The sequence below is a fragment of the Notechis scutatus genome, chromosome 1 (genome assembly GCF_049901735.1).
Source record: "Notechis scutatus isolate UNSWTSFEM ecotype Mainland chromosome 1, rNotScu1.2, whole genome shotgun sequence".
Lineage (NCBI taxonomy): Eukaryota > Metazoa > Chordata > Lepidosauria > Squamata > Elapidae > Notechis > Notechis scutatus.
In genome coordinates this window covers 110,233,360-110,255,095 of record NC_142009.1, presented here as the reverse complement: position 1 = coordinate 110,255,095, position 21,736 = coordinate 110,233,360, and the positions used below count along the sequence as shown (strand labels likewise).

The 21,736-nt window shown below is 39.7% G+C and overlaps 1 protein-coding gene across 1 annotated transcript in view; it reads right to left on the bottom strand.

Moving 5' to 3' along the window:
* Positions 1 to 21,736, bottom strand: part of USP45 (ubiquitin specific peptidase 45) — a 79,797-nt gene that overhangs the window by 2,337 nt on the left and 55,724 nt on the right. The window contains exons 10-16 of the mRNA XM_087942966.1: positions 20,928 to 21,009; positions 15,142 to 15,233; positions 6,790 to 6,846; positions 6,372 to 6,518; positions 4,164 to 4,830; positions 3,260 to 3,357; positions 210 to 296 (exon numbers count right to left, since the gene is read on the bottom strand). Of these exons, the coding sequence (XP_087799092.1) occupies positions 210 to 296; positions 3,260 to 3,357; positions 4,164 to 4,830; positions 6,372 to 6,518; positions 6,790 to 6,846; positions 15,142 to 15,233; positions 20,928 to 21,009 (1,230 nt within the window). The remainder of the gene's footprint in view (positions 1 to 209; positions 297 to 3,259; positions 3,358 to 4,163; positions 4,831 to 6,371; positions 6,519 to 6,789; positions 6,847 to 15,141; positions 15,234 to 20,927; positions 21,010 to 21,736) is intronic.

Below are 21,736 nucleotides of genomic sequence, written 5' to 3'. Positions count from 1 at the left end.
CAGTTTTTTCTAATTTCAGGTAGCAAAGGGTATTTTCAGCTATTACTAAAGCTTGGTTTAACAGAATGATCTTGTGTTGTACAAGAATCTGACTGAAATGTTTGACTAAAAATGTTTGACATCTGTAAGAAGAAAGTGTCTTCAATTTTCAACTGAAACATCACCAATTTTGCTTCAAATGCAACTTACATTATGCTTTTATGTCTTACCTTGCAAAAGGCAGAACAAAACGGAGCCAAGTCCAAAACAAGTGGAAAATCTACATGTCGATTTACTTTGCGTACGCTCATGCCAGCCTTAAAAAGAAATTTGTAGAATTTGAATTTAATGCATAAATATTTGAAATGTTTTGAAATTTGAAATAAATAAATTAGTAGCTACTATGAGCGATCTACAAAACAAATGATCTTATATAGAGCTACAATATACAACCTAAAATATCACCTTGCCTTGTATCACTCCAGTCGAGGAAAAATTAAACATAGAATATGTAGGAATCAAGAGCAAAACCTGAACCTGAATGTCATGCTATATTTGAAGCATGTTATTAAGCTAGGAATCAAATAGTGTTAAAACAAAACTTGACCCATTTTTGAAAACTTCCGGTTTGTCGGCTTCGCGAGCGGTAGGGATTTGCGAAGCTGCGCGATCCCTGCCGCGCTAGCCGTTTTTGGGGCTCCGATCCGGACGGGTACGGAGCTAGGCTGCCCTGCAGGGGCAGCTGAAGGTAGGGGATCCGGAGAGGGGTTTGGGGTGTTGCAGACCCCTCCCGGCCGGCAGAACCCCCTTTTCCCAGGACGGTGCAGCGGCGGTCCATAATGGCCGCCACAAAGAAGCTGGCAGCCGGGTAAGAATGCGCAGGAGGAAGTGGAGAAAGTGTTCGATAGGAGAAAGTTTTTCTTGGTTCCTAGGACTCTAAGACATCTAAAATTCCTGAAAAGTATGACTTTCTGAATGATACCTTCGAGAAGAGGGAAAAAGCGGCAGTTTGATGGTGCTGAAGGGAAAGCTTACCCTCTTTTCCTACGGAATAAAAAGTGAATATTAAGAAACCTATTTTTTTTAGGTGAAAACTGGCTTTGAGCGATGAGTGGGAAAAGAGGACTAAAAAAAAATATATATTTGTATGCTAAGACTTTGTTGGAGGAGATGCCTTAAGGATTGAAAGACTAAAATATATTGCAATAAGATTTTAAGAAACAGATTTGGACTTTCTTTTTCTCTGATTGATACTACCCTAGGAGGAGAAAGTGAGAACTCTGCCTTGGTTTGGATTGATTGATAACTTTGGGACTGTTTTATCTTTTCTTTGGAATATTCTGGTTGTTGTAAGAAGAAAGAAGGGGAAAAGAAAAGAAAAGATTTATAATGGCTCTTTCTATTGAGGAACTGAGAAAAGATTATGAACAAGCAAAAAAAAATGGTAAAGCTGGTTTGAAAGAAGCCTTCCTTTTTTTAGAAATGGCGCTTATTAACTATCAACAAACATTACAACAGATGAAGACAGCAGAAGAAGAAGAAGGAGAGGAAGCCATCTTTAATAAATCTCAGAACTCGACCAAGAAAGAAGGAAGAGGGAAAGGAAGAGAAATAAAGGACTTAAGAATTAAAAAAACATTTAAGAAAGGGAAAAATAAGGTGCAAAATCAATATAAGGATAGTAAACAAAAGGGAAAAGGAATACGACAGAGAAGGGAAGCCAGTAAGGCAGAGGCTAGAAGAAGGGGGGGTAGAAAGGTTTGTTGGGAGAAGAAAGAAAGGGAAAAGGTGGAGAAAAGCTACAAAGTTTTGAAATTAAATGGGAAAAAAGGAATCTTTTTTAGGGATAAAGGATAAAGTATAATTTCTTCAAAGAGATTTTGCAAGGTACATAAGATGATATTATAGTATTGTATTAGAAATAGAAAACTTAAATGGCTTAAGAGTTGATAAGAGATTAAAATGTTGAAATGTTAATAATGATTGGTTTTAAAATTTAGTAATATGAGGGGAGGTTTAGAATATTGAGTTTTAATTAAAGAGTTTAATAAGATTATGGTATTGATGTTATTATAAAATTTTTATTATAGTATTTGTTTTTAATATTTAGATCTATTGTTTAACTATGTATTTAATTATTCTGGATGTATTATTCAGATAGAATGTACCAAGCAAAATCGGATTGGGTATTGGGTGGTATTTTAAAGATTAACTTGATTAATTTAGTGGGGAGATAGAAAGGCATCATACTCTGATTAGTGATTTCAGGAGAAATTTCTTTTTTTTTTATAAGGAATGAGACAAAGGTACAATAAAGAATGGACAAAATATACAAATATAATGACTCAAATTAAGATGATTAATTAAGATAGAATTAAGAAGAGTGAAATATGTGGAGAAGTTAATATAGAAGACTTAGAATGGTAAATAAAATAAGTAATGATATGTAAGATGAGCATGAATACAGTTGAAGTCCATGAAGAGAGAGATACCTGGGTCCAAGTTACTTTCCAAAAAGATTTTTTTTATGTTTTGTGTGTTGTGTATATATGTGTTTTTTTTTTTTGGGGGGGGAGAATTAATAAAACCTTGCAGAAATATAGAATGAGAATAATGGTAATTAAGTCAGAAAGAAATAGATGAAATAATAATAATAAAATTGAATAAGAGTAAAGAGAAATAAAGAGAAATTGGATAAGAGGTTTTTGTATGTTTATATGGAAATGGTTTAAAACAGAATTATAGTTCATCTGACTTGTTAAATTTATAATGTAAAAAGGTTTAAATATGTAATGGATAATGATGACTTGTGTGTTTTGAAAATTAATAAAACTTGTTTTTTTTAAAAAAAAAAAACTTGACCCATTTTTTTTCTTTTAACAGATATACTGTATTACTTTGCAAAAGTATTGGAAAAACAACAAATTCTAAATATAACCTATAGATATAGAAAAAGACTGTGAATTGTAGTCATATATACTGTGTGTCTGTCTCTCTGTGTGTGTGCATGTGTGTATACATGACTACAACTCAGATTCCCTTTTTCTAGTCTGTTACCTTAACCTTAGAATGTGCTGAGCTAACAACAGATACTTAGAATAAGAAAAGGGGGTTTTACAGATTAAAAAACAACGAAGACCACTTTGTTTTTGCAAATCTTCTACCACTTCTAGACAACTTCTGAAAATGAACCAAATATTTACTGTAGCTCTAATAAAAATTCCTCTCTGTCGGTATTAACTTTTAGGGAGAAAAGAAACCATCTGTTTCAAGGCATTACCTGATGAAATCTTTTCAGATGGAGGATCAGAACAGCAGGAACCAATGAAATCAGGAGCTGCTTCCTAGCATTTGTATAGACACCTTCTGTCTTCTTATCTATAAAAAAATGCACACCATTTATAGGGGAAATGTTTTGAAAATACATGAAAAATACATTATTTATAAGGCAGAGTACAGAGACAGAGAAATAGAGACAGAGATGATAGAGATAGAAACTGATGTTCTAATAATATATCCTGGTGGTCAATAATAACACAAGCTTCTGAAAGAACCAGTAGCATTAACAAGGGCTTTCCTTGTCATTCAGTATGTAGAGGCCAACCAAAGGGCAACTCCATGGCTAAACCCAAACTCAGAATGATCAAGATATCCATTCTGTTTTTTAAAAAACCTTCAAAAGTGTACTACCACTACTTCCCCATCAGCTTAGCTGAGTGTGGAATACTGGATATCACCCAACAGTTATTAAAACTGACCAAACTACACCTCTTTAAGCAACAGCCTCACTCTTTCCTTCTAGCTGCAAGAAGGAAACAACAATCTGATCGTTGGCAGGAGGGCTTTTTACAGGACCCTCAAAGCCAATTTGAGAAGAGATCCAACTGGCTCCAACAGATTCAAGAATATTCCCTTATTCTTCAGAAGATAAACTACAAAGCTGTCTCCAAAAGGATGGTACTGGACACTCTTGGTTCAAAGTGACATCCAAGCCAGCAATGAACCTGAACAATCTTACCTGCAAAGAATCAATGAACAGTTAACTTCTTGGGGAAATTTACACAAGGCCTTTGAATAAAGCAGACAGTATAGAATATGGGAAGGGCGCTGATTTCCAAAACACATAAATACCACTCTTGAATTAGCATGTCCTTGAATCAGAAAGATTTTTTATTACCAGCTACCTGTGGAATTTGCTTTTTTCTGGCGTTTGTGCTTCTGATCTGTACAGTTTTCACACAGCAGCTTATTGTTTCCCATTAGCAGCTCCACGGAGGTAAACTGATACAGGCATGATTGAACCGAACATTCCTTAGAACTTGTTATGTAACTCTGAGAAAGAGTCTGGAAAGCATTTTGAGGGTTTTGCATCTCTGTTGAAAAGGCAGTGTTCTTCGGCATGCTTGAAAGAGTGTTGAGAGGCCCTTCACTCTCAATGGCTGTGTTTCCAAAGTGAAATTTCGACAAGGCACTAGTAAGTGCCTCCATACTGCTATTGTTTGATTTGCTATATTGTGTTTTAGTATTTGGAGGTAAGTGTCTGTGTCCATCTGTGCATAAATCAGGGGAGGGACAAGTTTTATTGGCCGTAATTTGCTTAGAAGCGCTTTCACTTTCAGAAGCCTCACTATCAGCATCAATGCTACTTTCAGAATGGCTGACTTCTTTCTCACTGCCTTCAGTCTGACTTCCATTTCCTGGAGAGTCCAAAATAGCACCGCTGTCTCTTGTGCATGACGTATTGGCTCTGTCTTCTATTGTAGAGTTTCTGATTTTTCCAGGCAGAATAAAAGGGCTTGTTTCTTCTTCACCAGATTTGTTGGCAAGTCGTCTTTCATGGTTTACCTGGTTCTGCCAGTTGCCATGTCATCATCAAAGTATTAAAGGAAAAAGAAAAAAACACACATTATTCAAATCCCATTGATGCAAACACAATCTTACTTTCTTTATACATGCATAAATATGTAAGTATATGTACAAACTGGCTCTACTATATGGTTAGATTTTGGAGTTCAGCCTGGTAGTCTAAGCAAGGATGTTACCAAGTGGTTGGGAAGAAGAACTTGGGCATTTGCTCTCTGTTCTTGGAAAACTTGAAATCCTACCCATTTTATAAAAATGCATAGCTCTATTTTATATTGTGCATTAATTAAATTTCTGGCTCATTCAGATTTATCTTCTTGTTGTTGTTGTTGTGCCATATCCCTCATTGGTTGTTGGCGATCATGTTGGCAAATCCTATTTTTATCAACAGCCACACAAAAAAGTGCTGTTGAGTTTTGTCCAAACCAACCCCTTAGATTTTGAAGCATTGATGTTCTTCTTCTCCTTGTTTGCCTTCAATCTTTCCCTGGAGGATTAAATGAAGTATGCCGTATTTTTCTGGGTCTTGCATCATATGTCCAAAATATTCTAACTTTTGCTATTCAGATTTAGATTAGATATAATTGTTAGCAAGTCAATATGATTTGGTCTCTTCAGCCAATTTTTGTTTTATTATTTGTAAAATCTGTGGTAACTAAACATACTGATTATTTAAGTTATTGTTTGTTTTCATTTATTTTTACATTTCACATGTTTTAATTTATTTTCTGGTAAGTGGAATTCTGGTCATTGACCATAATAAAAGACTGGCTGACTTTTTCTCATATTCAAGCTAGTTTTTATTCACTGATGTCCAACTGAAATTTTATCTTACAAAAATTTTGTAAAACTGTTAAATATTTGAAGGGATCAAGAAGCCTGAATAAGAAACTATCCAAATAAAAGGAAATCTACATAATTATGAGGTGACAGAAATTTACACAAGGCATTTACACACATACAAAAACTATTTAGTTTTAGTCTTTGAGTAAATATTTTAAATTAATACATTATTTTAAATTGATAAAGCCTCTTGAACTTATTAGAATTTGCCAATCTCATATGTTTATAATTGTTGCTGCCATTTATAACTAATATTCCTGAACATGGAAAATAAAATTTGGTAATAATAGACAAATTGCTTTTGAATTTATTGAAGTTCTTTTCAAAAGATTTTAAATGATATTATTTAAGAAATCATTTTTCACCAAAGTTTCCAAATCAAATTTGAATGTTTGCCTTCAAGTAGTATATTTTAAATCTATCATTTTAAGGTGTCTTCAGCCTCTCCATACTTATATACAATCTTATATATATTTCAGTCACAATCATTTATTTTATTAAAATCTTTCAATTAATCAATGCAGTACTAAGTTTTCTGAAAAAAAGTGATTAAAGTACATTCAAACACTTGTGACCTAAAATTGGAAGTTAAAAATATGTGATCAGGGTTTTTAAAAAGAACAATGAAATTTATGTGAGGAACATTTGAATTCATGTTACAATTGTCCATGCTGGCTTATTCTTACCTTATCCTTTGTTAATGAACACTTTCTAGATAATTTTGATTGCTGATTAGTCAGAGCAGATATGGAAGAACAGCTGAATCGACCAGTATCTGCTCCTTGTATCTGTTTACCTTTGCTTGTCCTTCCAAAACAAACAGGTTTTGAAGTCTAGAAAAATCAACATGGGTTACTAGGGCGTAGCAAATTATCTAAGATATTATTTAATTAGAATTGATTTTCATACCTACCAATAATTAAAAATCATAATAGCTGCGTTTATACAGTAATCTAGTCTAAATCAAAACTAAACCAGATTTAAAGCGATATATGGCACCAACTATAATTTAATCCTAAATTGGCTGAGTTCTTTATATCAATTGGCACAAAGAAAACTTCTGACAATTAAAATGAAGGCTTTATTCAATAAGAACTTTCTTACCCTTTCCTCTATAATAGGAAGTGAAAGGTCAATGAAGGGTTCTTTTACTGTGGAAATCTTAGAACAGAAAAAAATGAAAATGGCAAATGAATATACACATCTTGTGGATTCCACCATACAAACAAAGTTATATAGTAAATACATTTTTATTAGGCATGGGAATACTTCACAAAAATGGAAAAACTGGGATTTGAAGGTGAAAAAAAAATCCCCACTGTACAGGTATCCTTATTTAATGACCACAATTGGAACTGGCACTCTGTTGCTAAGCAATGCAATCATTAAGTGAGATATCACATGAACATAAATGGGCTTACAGCCATATTTGCACTGTGGTTGTTAAGCAAATAATATCTGGACATCACATGATCGCAGCTTGCAGTTTTACTGCCAGCTTCTCCATTGACTTGGCTTGTTGGAAGCCAACTGTGAGCCAAGCAAACAGTAATCACATGACAATGGGACACTGCGACAGATTCTACTCTGTGTGCTTTGCTATTTAATAATTTTATAAAACATGTAACTATGTATGCAAGAACAGCTTTCATTCATTTTATACAAATAAAACACATTAAAATGCAGTGGTGGTATCATAAAATGCAGTATCCTATTACAACAGAGAACAGAGATTCCTTTAGAACATTCTGTTGAATTCTACAAGCCAGAACACATACTTTTACTACTATATAGATGGTTTCAGATTGTTGTCCTCTCAAAGTAGAGAAAAAGGGCGTTGGTACTTACCTGACACGCCCGTTCTCTTTGAGCTGTGAAGAGCATCCAGTAGTGTGAGGTGCTTCAATCTCTGCATGTCTAGGCTGGCTTAATTTGTGGAACGCTCCTCCTCCTCCACTGGACTTCTCCCCAGCGTTCCCCAGTTTTGGTGAAGACGAGAGAAATAAACGCCCTCATCCTCAATGTCCTAACAAATTTGTTGGCCGAAACAGGACCCCACCAAACGGAAAAAGGGTGGGGCTGGATGCTCTTCACAGCTCAAAGAGAATGGGCGTGTCAGGTAAGTACCAATGCCCTTTCTCCCATGAGCTGTTCAGAGCATCCAGTAGTGGGACATACCAAAGCTTGGCCTGTCCTACGGGAGGGACTCCATCTGGCCTGGAAACCCCTCCTGGTCCCTGTGGACCCATTGCAGAACTCTTCTGCCAAAGGAGGCCTCAGTGGATGCAAACACATCTATTTTATAATGCCTAATGAAGGGCGATGGAGAGGCCCAGGTTGCGGCTCGACAAATTTCAGTTATTGGTGCCAGCGTGGCCCACGCTGCCGATGTTGTGGTGCTACTTGTTGAATGAGCTGTTATGCCCCTGGGCACCTGCAGTGATTGAGTCTGATATGTTTTTGCTATCACAGCCCGTAGCCAACAGCCTATTGTAGAAGATGAGATCTTGTATCCCTGAGTGTTGGGCTGAAACGACACAAATAAGGCTTCCGTTTTTCTGAAAGTTGCTATGCGGTTAATATATATTCGCAATGCTCGCCTCACATCAAGCCTATGCCATTGTAGTTCCAACCCTTGGGATGGTCTGGGGCAAAAATCAGCTCTTGTGCCCTATGAAAAACCAAGTTAATTTTGGGAATAAATGTAGGATCAGGACGAAGGACCACCCTGTCAGAATGGAAAACACAAAGATCTTGTCTGATAGACAAAGCTGCAAGTTCCAAAATACGACGAGCAGAAGTGATCGCTACAAGGAAAACTACTTTATACGTCAGAAATTGGAGACTTGACGATTTCAAGGGTTCGAAAGGGCCCTTAGTGAGTGCGACGAGGACCTTGTTAAGGTCCCAGGTGGGATAATGGTGTACCACTGGAGGGTGTAAATTTGTGGCTCCTCAAAGGAAACTCCGTATGCGTGGATGATGGGAAAGAGATAGTAGACCTTCACAAGTGAGAACTGACGCCAAGGCCGCCACCTGCCTTTTCAACGTATTAGGTGATAATCCCTTATCAAGTCCCTCTTGCAAGAACTCTAGGATTTGAGCCACAGATGGAGAGATGGGATCAATTTGAGACTTGGTACACGGTTTGCAGAAACTGGACCATGTGGCATTGTAAATGCGAGTTGTTGAGGGGTGTCTGGCGGCTTGGATGGTGGCGATAACTCTGTTGGAAAACTTTTCACTCTTCAGACGACTCCGCTCAACCTCCAGATGGTCAGGTGCAACCATTGAGGGTCCGGATGTTGAAGGGGTCCCTGGGTTAGCAAGACCCTGTCTGGCGGAATTCTCCATGGTGTTAAAATGGATAGACTGCGGAGGTCTGCAAACCACAGCCGTCTGGGCCAGTAAGGAGCTACTAGAAGCAGCTCCGCCCTCTCATCTAGCAGTTTCTGGATGACCTTGGGAAGCAGTGGAAGTGGCAGGAATGCATACAGAAGTCCCGGGGGCCAACGACAGCGGAGTGAATTGAAGTTCTCCGCTCCTTGCAAGGGGTACCTGGAAAAAAATCTCGGGAGCTGAGCGTTGAGGGGGGAAGTGAACAGGTCCACCACTGGCTGTCCAAATGTCCTGACCGCCTCTTGAAACAGGGTCGGATGGAGGCGCCACTCCAATTGATCGATCGTGGCCCTGCTTAGCCAGTCTGCCTGTGTATTCGACAAGCCCAAAATGTGCTCTGCTCTGATGGAAAGTAGGTTGCTCTCCGCCCAACGACACAAGCGCTCCGCTTCCCGCATGAGATGTTTCGACTGTGTGCCCCCCTGTTTGTTTATGTGAGCTTTGGCTGTTACGTTGTTGGTCAATATTAGTATGTGCTGATTGCGTACCTGTGGAAGGAAGCTGCGGAGAGTCAGGTGTACTGCTCGAAGCTCCAGCCAGTTTATGCTGCACGACTGTTCTATGGCAGACCAGCGGCCTTGGGCTGTGAGCGATTGAACGTGCGCTCCCCATCCAAACAGGCTGGCATTGGTGGTGATGGTAAGTCTGTGTGGCTCTTTGAAGAGGCAGCCTCTGTTGATGACTGGTCTGGTCCACCAGAGGAGAGATATGAGGACCTTTGATGGTACCTTGACCTTGTATTTGGAGTTGCTTCAGCCGGAGTGCTGGTACAGGAGCAGGAACCACTGGAGGGATCTAGTGTGGAGCTGGGCCCAAGGGATGATAGATATACATGAGATCATCTTGCCTAACAATTTTGATAGTTCTGCTAGGGACACCCTCTTAAGACCCCTGATCTCCTTAACTAATTGCTGAATGCTATTTAGTCTGCTGACAGGTAAACTTTGCCTTCCACCGTATCTATGACTGCCCCCAGATGGGTTAACCGAGTCGATGGTGTTAAATGATCTCTTTTTCCAATTTATTGAGAACCCGTGTTGTTGTGGGGATTGTAATGTGTTCTGAGTATCTCTGACTGCTTGATGATCGGAAGATGACAAAATCAAGATGTCATCAAGATAACACTGGAGTTGTATGGGGATATCACGGAGATGAGCAGCTAGCACTGCGAGAACCTTCGTGAAGGTCCTGGGGGCAGAAGCTAGTCCGAAAGGAAGGGCTACACATTCGAAATGGTGGTTATTATAACAGAATCTCAGAAATTTATAGTGGGAAGGCCGAATAGCAATATGTAGGTACGCCTCCATCAGATCTATGGATGTAAGGACGTCACCCTTTCTGATGCAAAGTAAGATAGATTGCAGGGTGTGCATTTTAAACTTGCGATATACTAAGAAACGGTTGAGACGTTTCAGATCCAATATTGCTCTCCACCCCCCCCACCAAACTTTTGGGAACAACAAAAAGGTGTGAATAGAAACCTCACCCTCATTGATTGGTAGTTACTGGTTGGATGGCTCGTATGTCCAGTAGATGATGGATAGCTGTTTCCATAAGATTACGTTTAATCAGATCTCTGGAAACAGGGCATGACATGAAAAAGTCTGGGGGAGTGGATTGAAACTCCAGCGCAAGACCAAATCTGATCATGTCTCTGACCCAGGAATCAGACGTTGAGGAGTCCCATTGGTCCGCGAATAATTTAAGGCATCCACCAATGGGATCCAGGTCCGGGGGAGTTATCTTGGACTCCGGAAAGACCTATTTCCTGCTCCTCGAAAGAATCTCTTGGATTGGCCACCCCTTCTGTTCCTATCCCCGAAGTTGGACCTCTCTGGCTGCCCTGGTCTGAAAGATGGGGGTCTCTGGTATCTGGGTGAGAAGAATCCCTGATAAAAGGGCCGAAAGGATCCCCTCCAAAAGGACTGAGGGTTTCTAGAATCTGACTTCCGAAAAAGGGAAGGTAGAATTTTCTTTTTGTTTCGGGTTTCAATTATCAGCGGGTCGAGGGCAGGGCCAAAGAGTCTGTCTCCTACAATAGGAGATGAAGCCAGCGTGCATTTGTACTTAATGTCCGCTTGCCAATGTTTTAACCATAGTAAGCATCGTGCTGTGACATATGAGGAAATGGCCCTGGCTGAAAACTTGACCGCATGATAAGTTGCGTCAGCTGAGAATTCAGTGGCTGCTATAAGTTTTGCAATATCTTGGTGCGCTCTAATGTTGGAATTAGGGACATAAGAGATGGAGCCACCTGAGAGAAGCACAGGTAAAGAAGGAAGCGGCCATGGCCGCTCTGTTGGCCCATGCGTCAGACTGATGGGCCCTGCGTAAGGCAAGCTCGGCTCGTTTTTCCTCCGGCTTTAATGCCTCCAGCGCTTCACTGGGAATGGAGGACGAGGATGCTAATCCCACTATAGGTTCATCTACCTCGGGAGTATTCAACCATTTTGAGAAATCAGGGGCCAAATTAAAATATTTCCTGTCATATCCCATGGGGGCAGGGTACACCGCTGCAGACGCCCACTGTTTCTGTACCAGGTCTGAAAACATGTGAGGAACTGGAATCACATCTGCCTTGACTACCGGTTGGTTGAAAATTAGATCTTTTGGTCCCACTTCTGAAGGAGTTGGAGTGGTAGAAGGGGCCGACTTGTTCAGGTGTGCAATGTTTTTTGCCTTAAACAAAAGTGATCTGAATAGTTGTGGGCGGAATAATCCTGAAAATACCAGTTGATCAGGAATAAGGCCCTCATCCTCAGACATCCCACTTTCTAGGGGGTCTGCTTCTGACAGGGCCGGGTCACTGTCTTGTATTGATCCTGACCCAATCTGTTCCATTTGATCAATGTAATCCACTTCTTCTGCCTCCTCCTCCTCCTCCTGCGGCCCCTGGAGGGGCATGTCCCCCTGAAACTGTACCTGGGTATAGTGTTGCTCCGATCTGGTCAACGACCTTAGAGATTGAGAATCATAGTCAGTGGTTACCGGGTGTTCTCTGGTCAGAACTGCGTGTTGAAGACCTGCTGCAATTCCCTGGTGGATTGCCAGCTCCATCCACGCCTTCATTCTCTCTGGAACTTCCTCTGGAAGAATGTCGTCCTGTCAAAGACCAGCAGCCGTCGGAGTGAATGTAGCTTCAGGAGCCCTTTGCGTGGTCTGTGTTCCAGGTAACTGGGCCTGTTGAGTCTGGGAAACCAAGCAGTGTCTGGATGAGAGGGAGAGATCTAGGGGAGGAGGAGGATGGGAAGAGGTAGACGGTACTGGACTGGGGGGCAGAAGGTCCTGTGAGGCCCTGTGTGCCTCCCTTGCACACCTATCTATTTGCTTTTCTAATGCTTTATGGTGCCTGTTGGCATCCTTTTCTGAAGCTTTAGAATGACCTTTTGTCTGCTTGGATTTGTGCTGAGATTTAGCTTTGACCCTTGATGTTGAGGTCTGAGAGCTACTACCACCTGCCATTTTGAATTGAAAGAGATGCAGTATGCTCGTTATTCAAAGCGATACTGTCGAGGCGGTTGGCACGCCCAGGGGCTGATCCAAGAAGGGACCGGTTGCCCTGATAATATCTTATCCCCTTGTTTTGTTTTGTTTTTTGTTTTTTTTCAATTAAGATATATGTATATATAATATGAGTCGTATCACAGTAATAATATCTTTCCTTATTAAGATATTAATAGTGAATTTATTATTATTATTATTATTATTATTATTATTGGAGTGAATGAAGGTCACCAATATATAAATATAGATATAAATATGTATATATCTAAATTAATAGAGAAACAGCTTGATATAGTGAATATCCAAACAGCCAAATTAAGAACGCCTGAAAGGCCAAGATAATAAAGAGAGGCCTTCAAGAGCTTCCCTGCACAGGCGGACATGGGCCTGGGTGCTTGCTGTTGTGCTGCTGGGTAAGGCTGTGAGGGTTAAGCTAACAATAATACACGGATGGCCTCGAATCTAATAAGAAAACGAGGTGTAATAATTCCTTAGGTTATCAGAAGGAAAAACCTCTGATCGGGAAGGAAAACTACCTCACACAGCTCGAGTTACAAATAGCGCGGCCACGCAGTTTTTTTTTTTAAAAGGCAAAAACAATGGCCATTATTTTTGGCGCACGCATGCTTCCCAGCAACAAACTCCCGCCGCGTGGGGAAATGCCTCTGACGGCTTCTCCTTGTGGCTAAAAGGAACAGCGGGGGAAGGGGTGGAAAGAGTTCTTACTGCTTTCCACACTAAGACGGCGTTCTGAGGGGAAAACTCAACGATACGATTCGGATGAGAGCGAAAATGCCCACGCCGCTATTGCCGATATAGAGAAAGGCAATGCGGAATCATAATGACAGGGGGTAGAACAAGCAGATGGGGGGGGGGGACTTGGAGCAATGCCAAAGCCGCCCGCCGCTTCAGGCGCGAAAGAGCGCTGCCCGAAAATGCAAATGATCTCTGACGACCAGATGGAGAGAGCTAACGTCGGGAGATCGTAAAGTGATTTGGAGGCTAAAAGCCTGAAAAAAACGAACTGGACTATATCCAAACCTGCTGAGTAATACTCCTGTTTCCTCCAAGGAAGAACAAAAAGCACTGCCTATCCACAACGAGGCTGAGCCAAAACTGGGGAACGCTGGGGAGGAGTCCCATGGAGGAGGAGGAGCGTTCCACAAATTAAGCCCAGCGTAGACATGCAGAGATTGAAGCACCTCCCACTACTGGATGCTCTGAACAGCTTATGGGAGAAATAACTAACTTCAATATATGACTAATAGTAGTATCAAACCTCTGACACCAATGTACAAGCAATGAAGCAAGATTCATATGGAATTCTACTAATTTGGTTTAATACCAGAAAATGAGGAGCAGGATAGAGAATCTTGGAAACCAAATAAGCAATCCTCCTCCTGAATTCAGAAATACAGACACATTAGAAAAGATCACATAATTGTGAACTGTTCATTATCACCAATGAAAGCTATAGAAACTATTAAAAGATTCTTCTTCACAGGGTATGGACAAATATATTTAAATCAGTGTTACTCATAAAAAATACTTCTTGTAAATCATACTTAATCACCCCACAATTACATAACTATACATTCAACTAATTTTTGTCTAATAGGAAGTTTTTGCTATCTGTTAGAAGGGGAGAAATCATTTTCAGTTATTTCCCCTCTTCCTGCTCTGATGGATTTGCAACTTTTTAAAAGGAACTGTGGAAGGCAATGAGGCCAAAGTGCAGTTTTCAGAATTTTCATTCCTTTCTTTTAAGGCATAAACTTCAACTGGATCAACAGAATCTTCCTTCAGCAGAGACACCAATTAAATAGAAGCAAACTATGAAAAAAGGCCAAGTGTACTGGCTGGTAGAATCAGGCGCCAAGCAACTGAGTTGTCTCTAATTTTAGAAACTAGTATGCCAAAGTCTATACCGTGGTAAGAGGCACACTACCAACTCTGTTGCCTAAAGTTGCTTTTCTTCCTTATTACCGTAATTTTTGTTCACTTGCTTTTTTCAACAATGGATGGGCAGCGAACAAAGAAAAATAGATGTAATGTCTGCGGGTTTTTTGCATTTTTATCTTCCCGTCAAGCAGAGAAGATAGGATAGAGAAAGAAGTGAATAGACAACAGCAACAATGGTGCAGAGAACAACCAACCAGGACCATCCTGAAGGCCTCACACATTTCATACCATTACTTGAGGCCAGTCTATTGACTTCTGTGGTGCCTCCTTCTCTTACTCAAGCTGCAGACTACAAGTGTTGGTCTGCATGTACTAATGAATCTTTCAGGAGAAAACATTCTTTCTCTTTACATATTAGTATATTCCATAACTAGTATTCTTAGATCTATGCTGATTATAAGAAAGGCATTTCTTTCTTCTCCAAGTAAAGCAAATACAAATTGGAGAGGTGGAAACCAAGTTGAACTTAATGAATTGATTTCCATAATATTTAAGAAGCCAGTCCACATTGTCATGACGATATCAGAAATTAGCCTACCATTATCCAAATGATTATTCAGCATTCTTCTTATCAAATGCCATAATACTTACGTTTTCACATTCCTCACACATGATAGTGCTGGTCAATTCACCCACAAAAATTCTGTCTATGAAATTCATCTTCACACCCTCTCTTCCATATGCTGGAAAAAAAGAACTTCTTTAAAAATTGTGCATCTCTATTCTAAATTTAGCAGAATTAATTCTAGAATTTATTTCAGAAAATATACCGGTACATCCAAAGTAAGTTATAGTTTGCATCCCTCAGCGGAGGGTGGGGGGAGGAGGAAATCATACCAAAAATGCAAATACTTGGGTAGCCACCAGATGGCAATAAGAGGAAAGAAGTCACTGGATGTTTGCATCCAGATACAGTTTTATTATAAAAAACGAGTTATCTATGACTAAATTCAATTTTGGTTTTTATTTCATATGTATGTATGTATGTGTGTGTGTGTGTGTGTGTATATATATATATGTGTGTGTTTGTGTATGTGTATTATATATTTATTATATACGTATTGTAGTTCTTTTAATATATTGTAGCTTACGTTTCCAGCAGAATCTCATCTGCCATCATCAGGCTTTCCTGTATTGTGTCGTCGTTGACACAAGTGTGTCCGTCGGACACGTCACGACGGACACAATGTCAGAGCCTGATGATGGCAGATGAGACTTGTGAGGCGTGCTGTGTCTTTAAAGAACTACAATGACGTGGAAAATAACGGCCATAGTAGTGGTGCTTTTAAAGTTGTAGCATATATATATATATATATATATATATATATTGTTTTCTTAAGTTTTGCGGGTACTTACATGTATGGCATTCGGCTTTGTTCGGGTATTTTCCCATGTCATTGTAGTTGTTCTTTTAAAGTTGTAGCAACGTTTCAGCAGAATCTCATCTGCCATCATCAGGCTTCTGTATAGTGTTCATCTGTGAGTCAGACTTTTACAGTGGTTTCAGATTTAAATTTGGGGCAGCCTATTGCTGTGCCAGAATGGTTTTTTTTTCTTCATCCTGATTGGTTGGGAGTCTTGGTCTGTGTTTATTGGTCTTGGAGTTTGCTGTGTTCTGCTTGATTGGTGTTTCTAATATCTTCTGTCTATTTTTTGGCTCTTTTTGTATCTTGATTGGCTGGCAACATTGTGTTACTTTATTGGAAGCCTTTAGTGCAGCTTGGCTCCGGGTAAATGGACGGCTATCATTAGTTAGGAAGCTGGGTTTCATCTGGGTGCCTGGTTGGGGTGTGTTTGAGCTGGAGGTATCAGGGGGGATCTGTTTGTGCCCAGGTGTTTGCCTGGCTTGTGGTGTGGAGATTTTTTTGTTTATGAGTGCAGGCTTCCAAATGATTGACAGCCTGGTGGAATCATCTCTTCTATTCATGCTTTCTGGTCTTTTTTTCAATCTCTATGGCTTCTCTGATGATTCTGTGGCTAGGGTTTTCTATAGTGGCTAGGGTTTTGGTGCCATTGAAGTTGATGCTATGACCTGTGGCTTCCATGTGTTGGACTAGTGAGGAAGTGTGTTCCAGCTTTTTGACTGCATTTTTGTGTTCATCCAGGCGGGTGCTTATTCTTCTATTGGTCTGTCCAATGTATGTGGCTGGGCATGATGCACAGGGGACTTCGTATATGCCTTGGTTTTCCAGGTCAATTTTATCTTTGGGGTTGCTAAGGATGGCTGCTATTTTTCTGTCTGTTTTGAAGGCAGTCTTGATGTGATGTCTTTGTAGTACCTTACTAATTTTGTCTGTAGTACCTCTTATGTAGGGCAGGACAGCTGTTCCATAGGTCTGTTCATCTTCTGGGTCTCTATTATGTTTCAGTGTGTTTTTGTGGATCAAGCTGGTGATTTTGCTTTTGTGGAAGCCGTTGGCTGTCAGTACTTTAGTCAGGGTGCATAGTTCAGTCTTAATGTGTGTCTTGTCTGCCAGGTGTTTGGTTCTGTTAATTAGTGTTTAAGCCACGGAGTTTATCTGTGCTGGGTGGTGGTGGGATTGGGCGTTGAGGTAGCGGTTAGTGTGTGTTTTCTTCTGGTATACGGTGTGTCCTAGTGTGCCATCTGTTTTTTTGTAGATTAGTACATCTAGGAATGGTAGTTCTTTGTTTGTTTCCGTTTCCATGGTGAACTTGATTTTGGGGTGTGTGCTGTTTAGGTGTGTTAGGAAATTGTTTAGGTTTTCTTTTCCATGGGACCAAATCACAAATGTGTCATCGATGTATCTTAACCATAGTTTGGGTTTGTGGATGGCATTGGCCAGGGCTCTGGATTCGAATTCTTCCATGAACAGGTTTGCAATGACGGGTGACAGTGGTGATCCCATGGGGCTCCTTCAATTTGTTTGTATCTTTGTCCTTTGTATATGAAATATGTGTTGGTTAAGCAGTGTTCTGTTAGTTCCATGAGGTGTTTAGCTGGTTGGTATTTATTTTTGATGATTTCAAGGGTCTCTTTTATCGGGACTTGAGTGAATAGTGAAACCACGTCGAAACTTACAAGCAGATCTTCTTGCTCCACATGTAGATCTTTGATCATTTCCAAGAAGTGGTATGAGTTTTGTACATGTGAAGCTGCTGTTTCAGCATGGGGCTGTAGCTGTTTTGCTAAGTGTTTAGCTAGGTTTTGTAGTGGTGCTCCTCTGGAGCTGACTATGGGTCTGAGAGGTATGCCTTCTTTGTGTATTTTTGGGAGGCCGTATAGTTTGGGGCATCTGGAAGATTTTTCTCTTGGGATGACCATCTGTTGGATCTCTTTGCTCATGTGGCTTGGTATAATTTTCTTCTTGGTTAATTTTTCCAGATATGTGGTTGGGTCCGTGTTTATGGGTTTGTATGTGGAGTCTTGGAGTAGGTCTGTCAATTTTGTTTCATAGTCTTTTCTGTCCATTACTACAGTGGCATTCCCTTTGTCTGCTGGGAGGATGATTATGCTGCTATCTCTTTTCAGGCTTTGTAGCGCTTTAATTTCATTTTTCTGCAAGTTGCTTTTGGGTGGTTTGCTTGTGCATAGGATGTTGGTAACTTGGTGTCTTATTTTATCAGCTTCATCTGTATTTAATTTAGTTAGGCTGGATTCTACTGCACATATGATGGATTCTGTGGGGATTTTTTGGGGTGCTATAGCAAAAAACAGACAGAAAAATAGCAGCCATCCTTAGCAACCCCAAAGATAAAATTGACCTGGAAAACCAAGGCATATACCAAGTCCCCTGTGCATCATGCCCAGCCACATACATTGGACAGACCAATAGAAGAATAAGTACCCGCCTGGATGAACACAAAAATGCAGTCAAAAAGCTGGAACACACTTCCTCACTAGTCCAACATATGGAAGCCACAGGTCATAGCATCAACTTCAATGGCACCAAAACCCTAGCCACTATAGAAAGCCCCATTCACAGAATTATCAGAGTAGCCATAGAGATTGAAAAAAGATCTGAAAGCATGAATAGAAGAGATGATTCCACCAGGCTGTCAATCATTTGGAAGCCTGCACTCACAAACAAAAAAATCTCCACACCACAAGCCAGGCAAACACCTGGGCACAAACAGATCCCCCCTGATACCTCCAGCTCAAACACACCCCAACCAGGCACCCAGATGAAACCCAGCTTCCTAACTAATGATAGCCGTCCATTTACTTGGAGCCAAGCTGCACTAAGGGCCTCCAATAAAGTAACACAATGTTGCCAGCCAATCAAGATACAAAAAAGCCAAAAAACAGACAGAAGATATTAGAAACACCAATCAAGCAGAACACAGCAAACTCCAAGACCAATAAACACAGACCAAGACTCCCAACCAATCAGGATGAAGAAAAAACCATTCTGGCACAGCAATAGGCTGCCCCAAATTTAAATCTGAAATGGCTGTAAAAGTCTGACTCACAGATGAACACTATACAGAAGACTGATGATGGCAGATGAGATTCTGCTGAAACGTTGCTACAACTTTAAAATATTTATATATTTACAACTATAATGACGTGGGAAAATACTTTTGGCTCGGCAGCAAAACATGATTGGAGCTGCCATCTCCCTATATATACTGGTGGGGAGGTTGGCTGTGTTGTCATTTCTTGATTGGTTGATGGCGTTGATGTTTGCAGATTGGCTGGCTTTTTCGTAAGAACGTGTGGCTGAGGTATTGGCTGTGTGTCTATCAGCCTCCTGTGTTGTAGCCTCCTATGTTTTGACATCCTGGGTCTTGTGCTGTAATTTCCTGGGTCGTAATGACCTGGGTCATGGGCTGTGTGATGACTTTCTGCGTTCTATTGTTGTGACATCCTGGGTCTTGTGCTGTAATCTCCTGGGTCGTTGGCTGTGTTGCAACATCTTGAGGTTTTGTGGTGTAACCTCCTGAGTCCCATGATGTGATATCCTGAGTGGGTAGCTGTGATGTGACATTCCGGGTTTTGGTTTGGCTCCGAGTTTGAGGCCTGAATATGTGTTCATGGTGTGTGTCCATTTGCTTGGTTTGGGGGTCGGGGAGTGTGGCAGCTGGTGATGCAGTCGTGGTCTGGTTTCTGGATGGTGGTTGTCTTTCATCTATGGGATGGGTTTGAGTTTGAGTCTGGTGAGGGAGAATGGTGGTGATGTCATGTGTTTTTTTGGGTCAGGTGTTGATTTTCGTGGCTGGGACTCATTTGTTGATAAGAGCTAGTTTCCAGATGTCTGGTAGACAGGAGGCATCATTGTGTTTCCTGTATTGGAGGCTTTTAGTGCGGCTTGGCTTAGCCATCCGTTTACTCGAAGCCAAGCCACACTAAAAGCCTCCAGTACAGAAAACACAATGTTGCCAGCCAATCAAGACAAAAAAATGCTACAAAACAGACAGAAGATATTAGAAACACCAATCAAGCAGAACACAGCAAACTCCAAGACCAATAAACACAGACCAAGACTCCCAACCAATCAGGATGAAGAAAAAACATTCTAACACAGCAGTAGTCTAGCACCATAATTTAAAACAGAAATGGCTGTGAAAGCCTGACTCACAGACGAACACAATACAGAAGCCTGATGATGGCAGATGAGATTCTGCCGATATATATATATATATATATATGGTAAATACTATATATTGTGAATTTATTGTGAAATACTATATATATATATATAGTATTTCACAAGGAATATGGTAGATATTTTATTATGTTGTGTTATGCAGCAATAAATTCCAATAGATTTTATTTTTTCCCCTTAATAATTTTGAAAACTATTCAAAGAATATGGGGTTTCGGTATCTTTAACTAATTATATCAACTTTACTCATTAACAACAAGCTGAGAAGCACAACTGATTTCCTTGAGATGATGATATATCTGGTGTTTTATTAGCAGAAAATAATCTCCCCAATTCCTTACATAATTCTGCAGCTAATAAATGTGCCCAAATGCTTCCAGGTTAATATGTTCAGAGCTATAATCTTCTATTTATATTCTACATATCTGAAATCTTTTCTATGCACCCATCAAGTTGCCAAATTTTCAGCTTTTCTACTTTTCTAGTTAAAAGAAAAGTAGTGTCTGACACTTCATAGTACAATCCTAGTACCTTCTCAGAAATCAGTTTTCCTGAATTTAGTGAAACATTTTCCTAGATAAGTATGCACAGGTTCTGCCATCTTCGGTTTTTATGTACTCTTCTCAATTATTGATCAAGTACTTTGATATGCAGGTTAAATATATTATCTCTGTTGTACAATTCTCTGCCTCTTCCCCGAGTGAAAATGCTAGAATTGCCTTTTAGATAATATTATAAAGATAACTCATTTGTGCAAAAAGAAAACTCTATGCAAATAATATAGGGAAGTGGTGCCAAAGGAAACCATACCTTTGACTTTTCTTTTGGTTTCTTCATCTGCTGTTTTACTTGTTGGATTATTAAATGCTGTTAAGATTGCAGCTTGTATGCGCTGTAACACAGATATTTAGCACATTTTTTAAATTAAAGTTTGCAGTTTTAACTCTCTTTAAAAAAAAAAAATTAAACAGCCTATTAAACAGACTGGAGAATTACTGTTCTTTTGAAGACATAGGTTCATATTAATGACAGAATTTGAAATACAGTCTCAGAATTTCACAATAAGACCTCTACTCTTGTTTCCATATTCTTTTAATTAATCTTAGTTATTGTTATACTTCCTTGCCCTTAAAGCCTAATCAAAGGAGTTGAAAAATGAGTGCAACACTGAGATATATAACATTAAGAAGAGCTATAATAAAATACCATTCTAAAACAAATTAAATATATATTATCAGCAATAATTCAATCAGAAAACAACAGAAAAATGAACTTTTCCCTTCTTATACAAAGAATATATGTGTGTCACAAGAAAATATACACAGGATTTTATCAATTCTTTAAATACATTGTTGCTGCTTTTTTAACATAAAGACTAGCAGTTTGCATAATTAAAATTAACTATCTTTACAAAACTTGAGATATTTTATAATTTAAGATTTGCTTTAGGTAGAACCAGAAAGTGCCCACTTCAAAACTCATTCAGCCTAAATATGAAACTAGAAAACTAGGTTTATCCTATTCACCTTAAAGCAGCAGCTGTGGAAGGAACAAGGCAATCTGGATTACAATTTATGGGCAATAAATGTAACCTTTTATGTCTCTGCAGTCTTCATGAA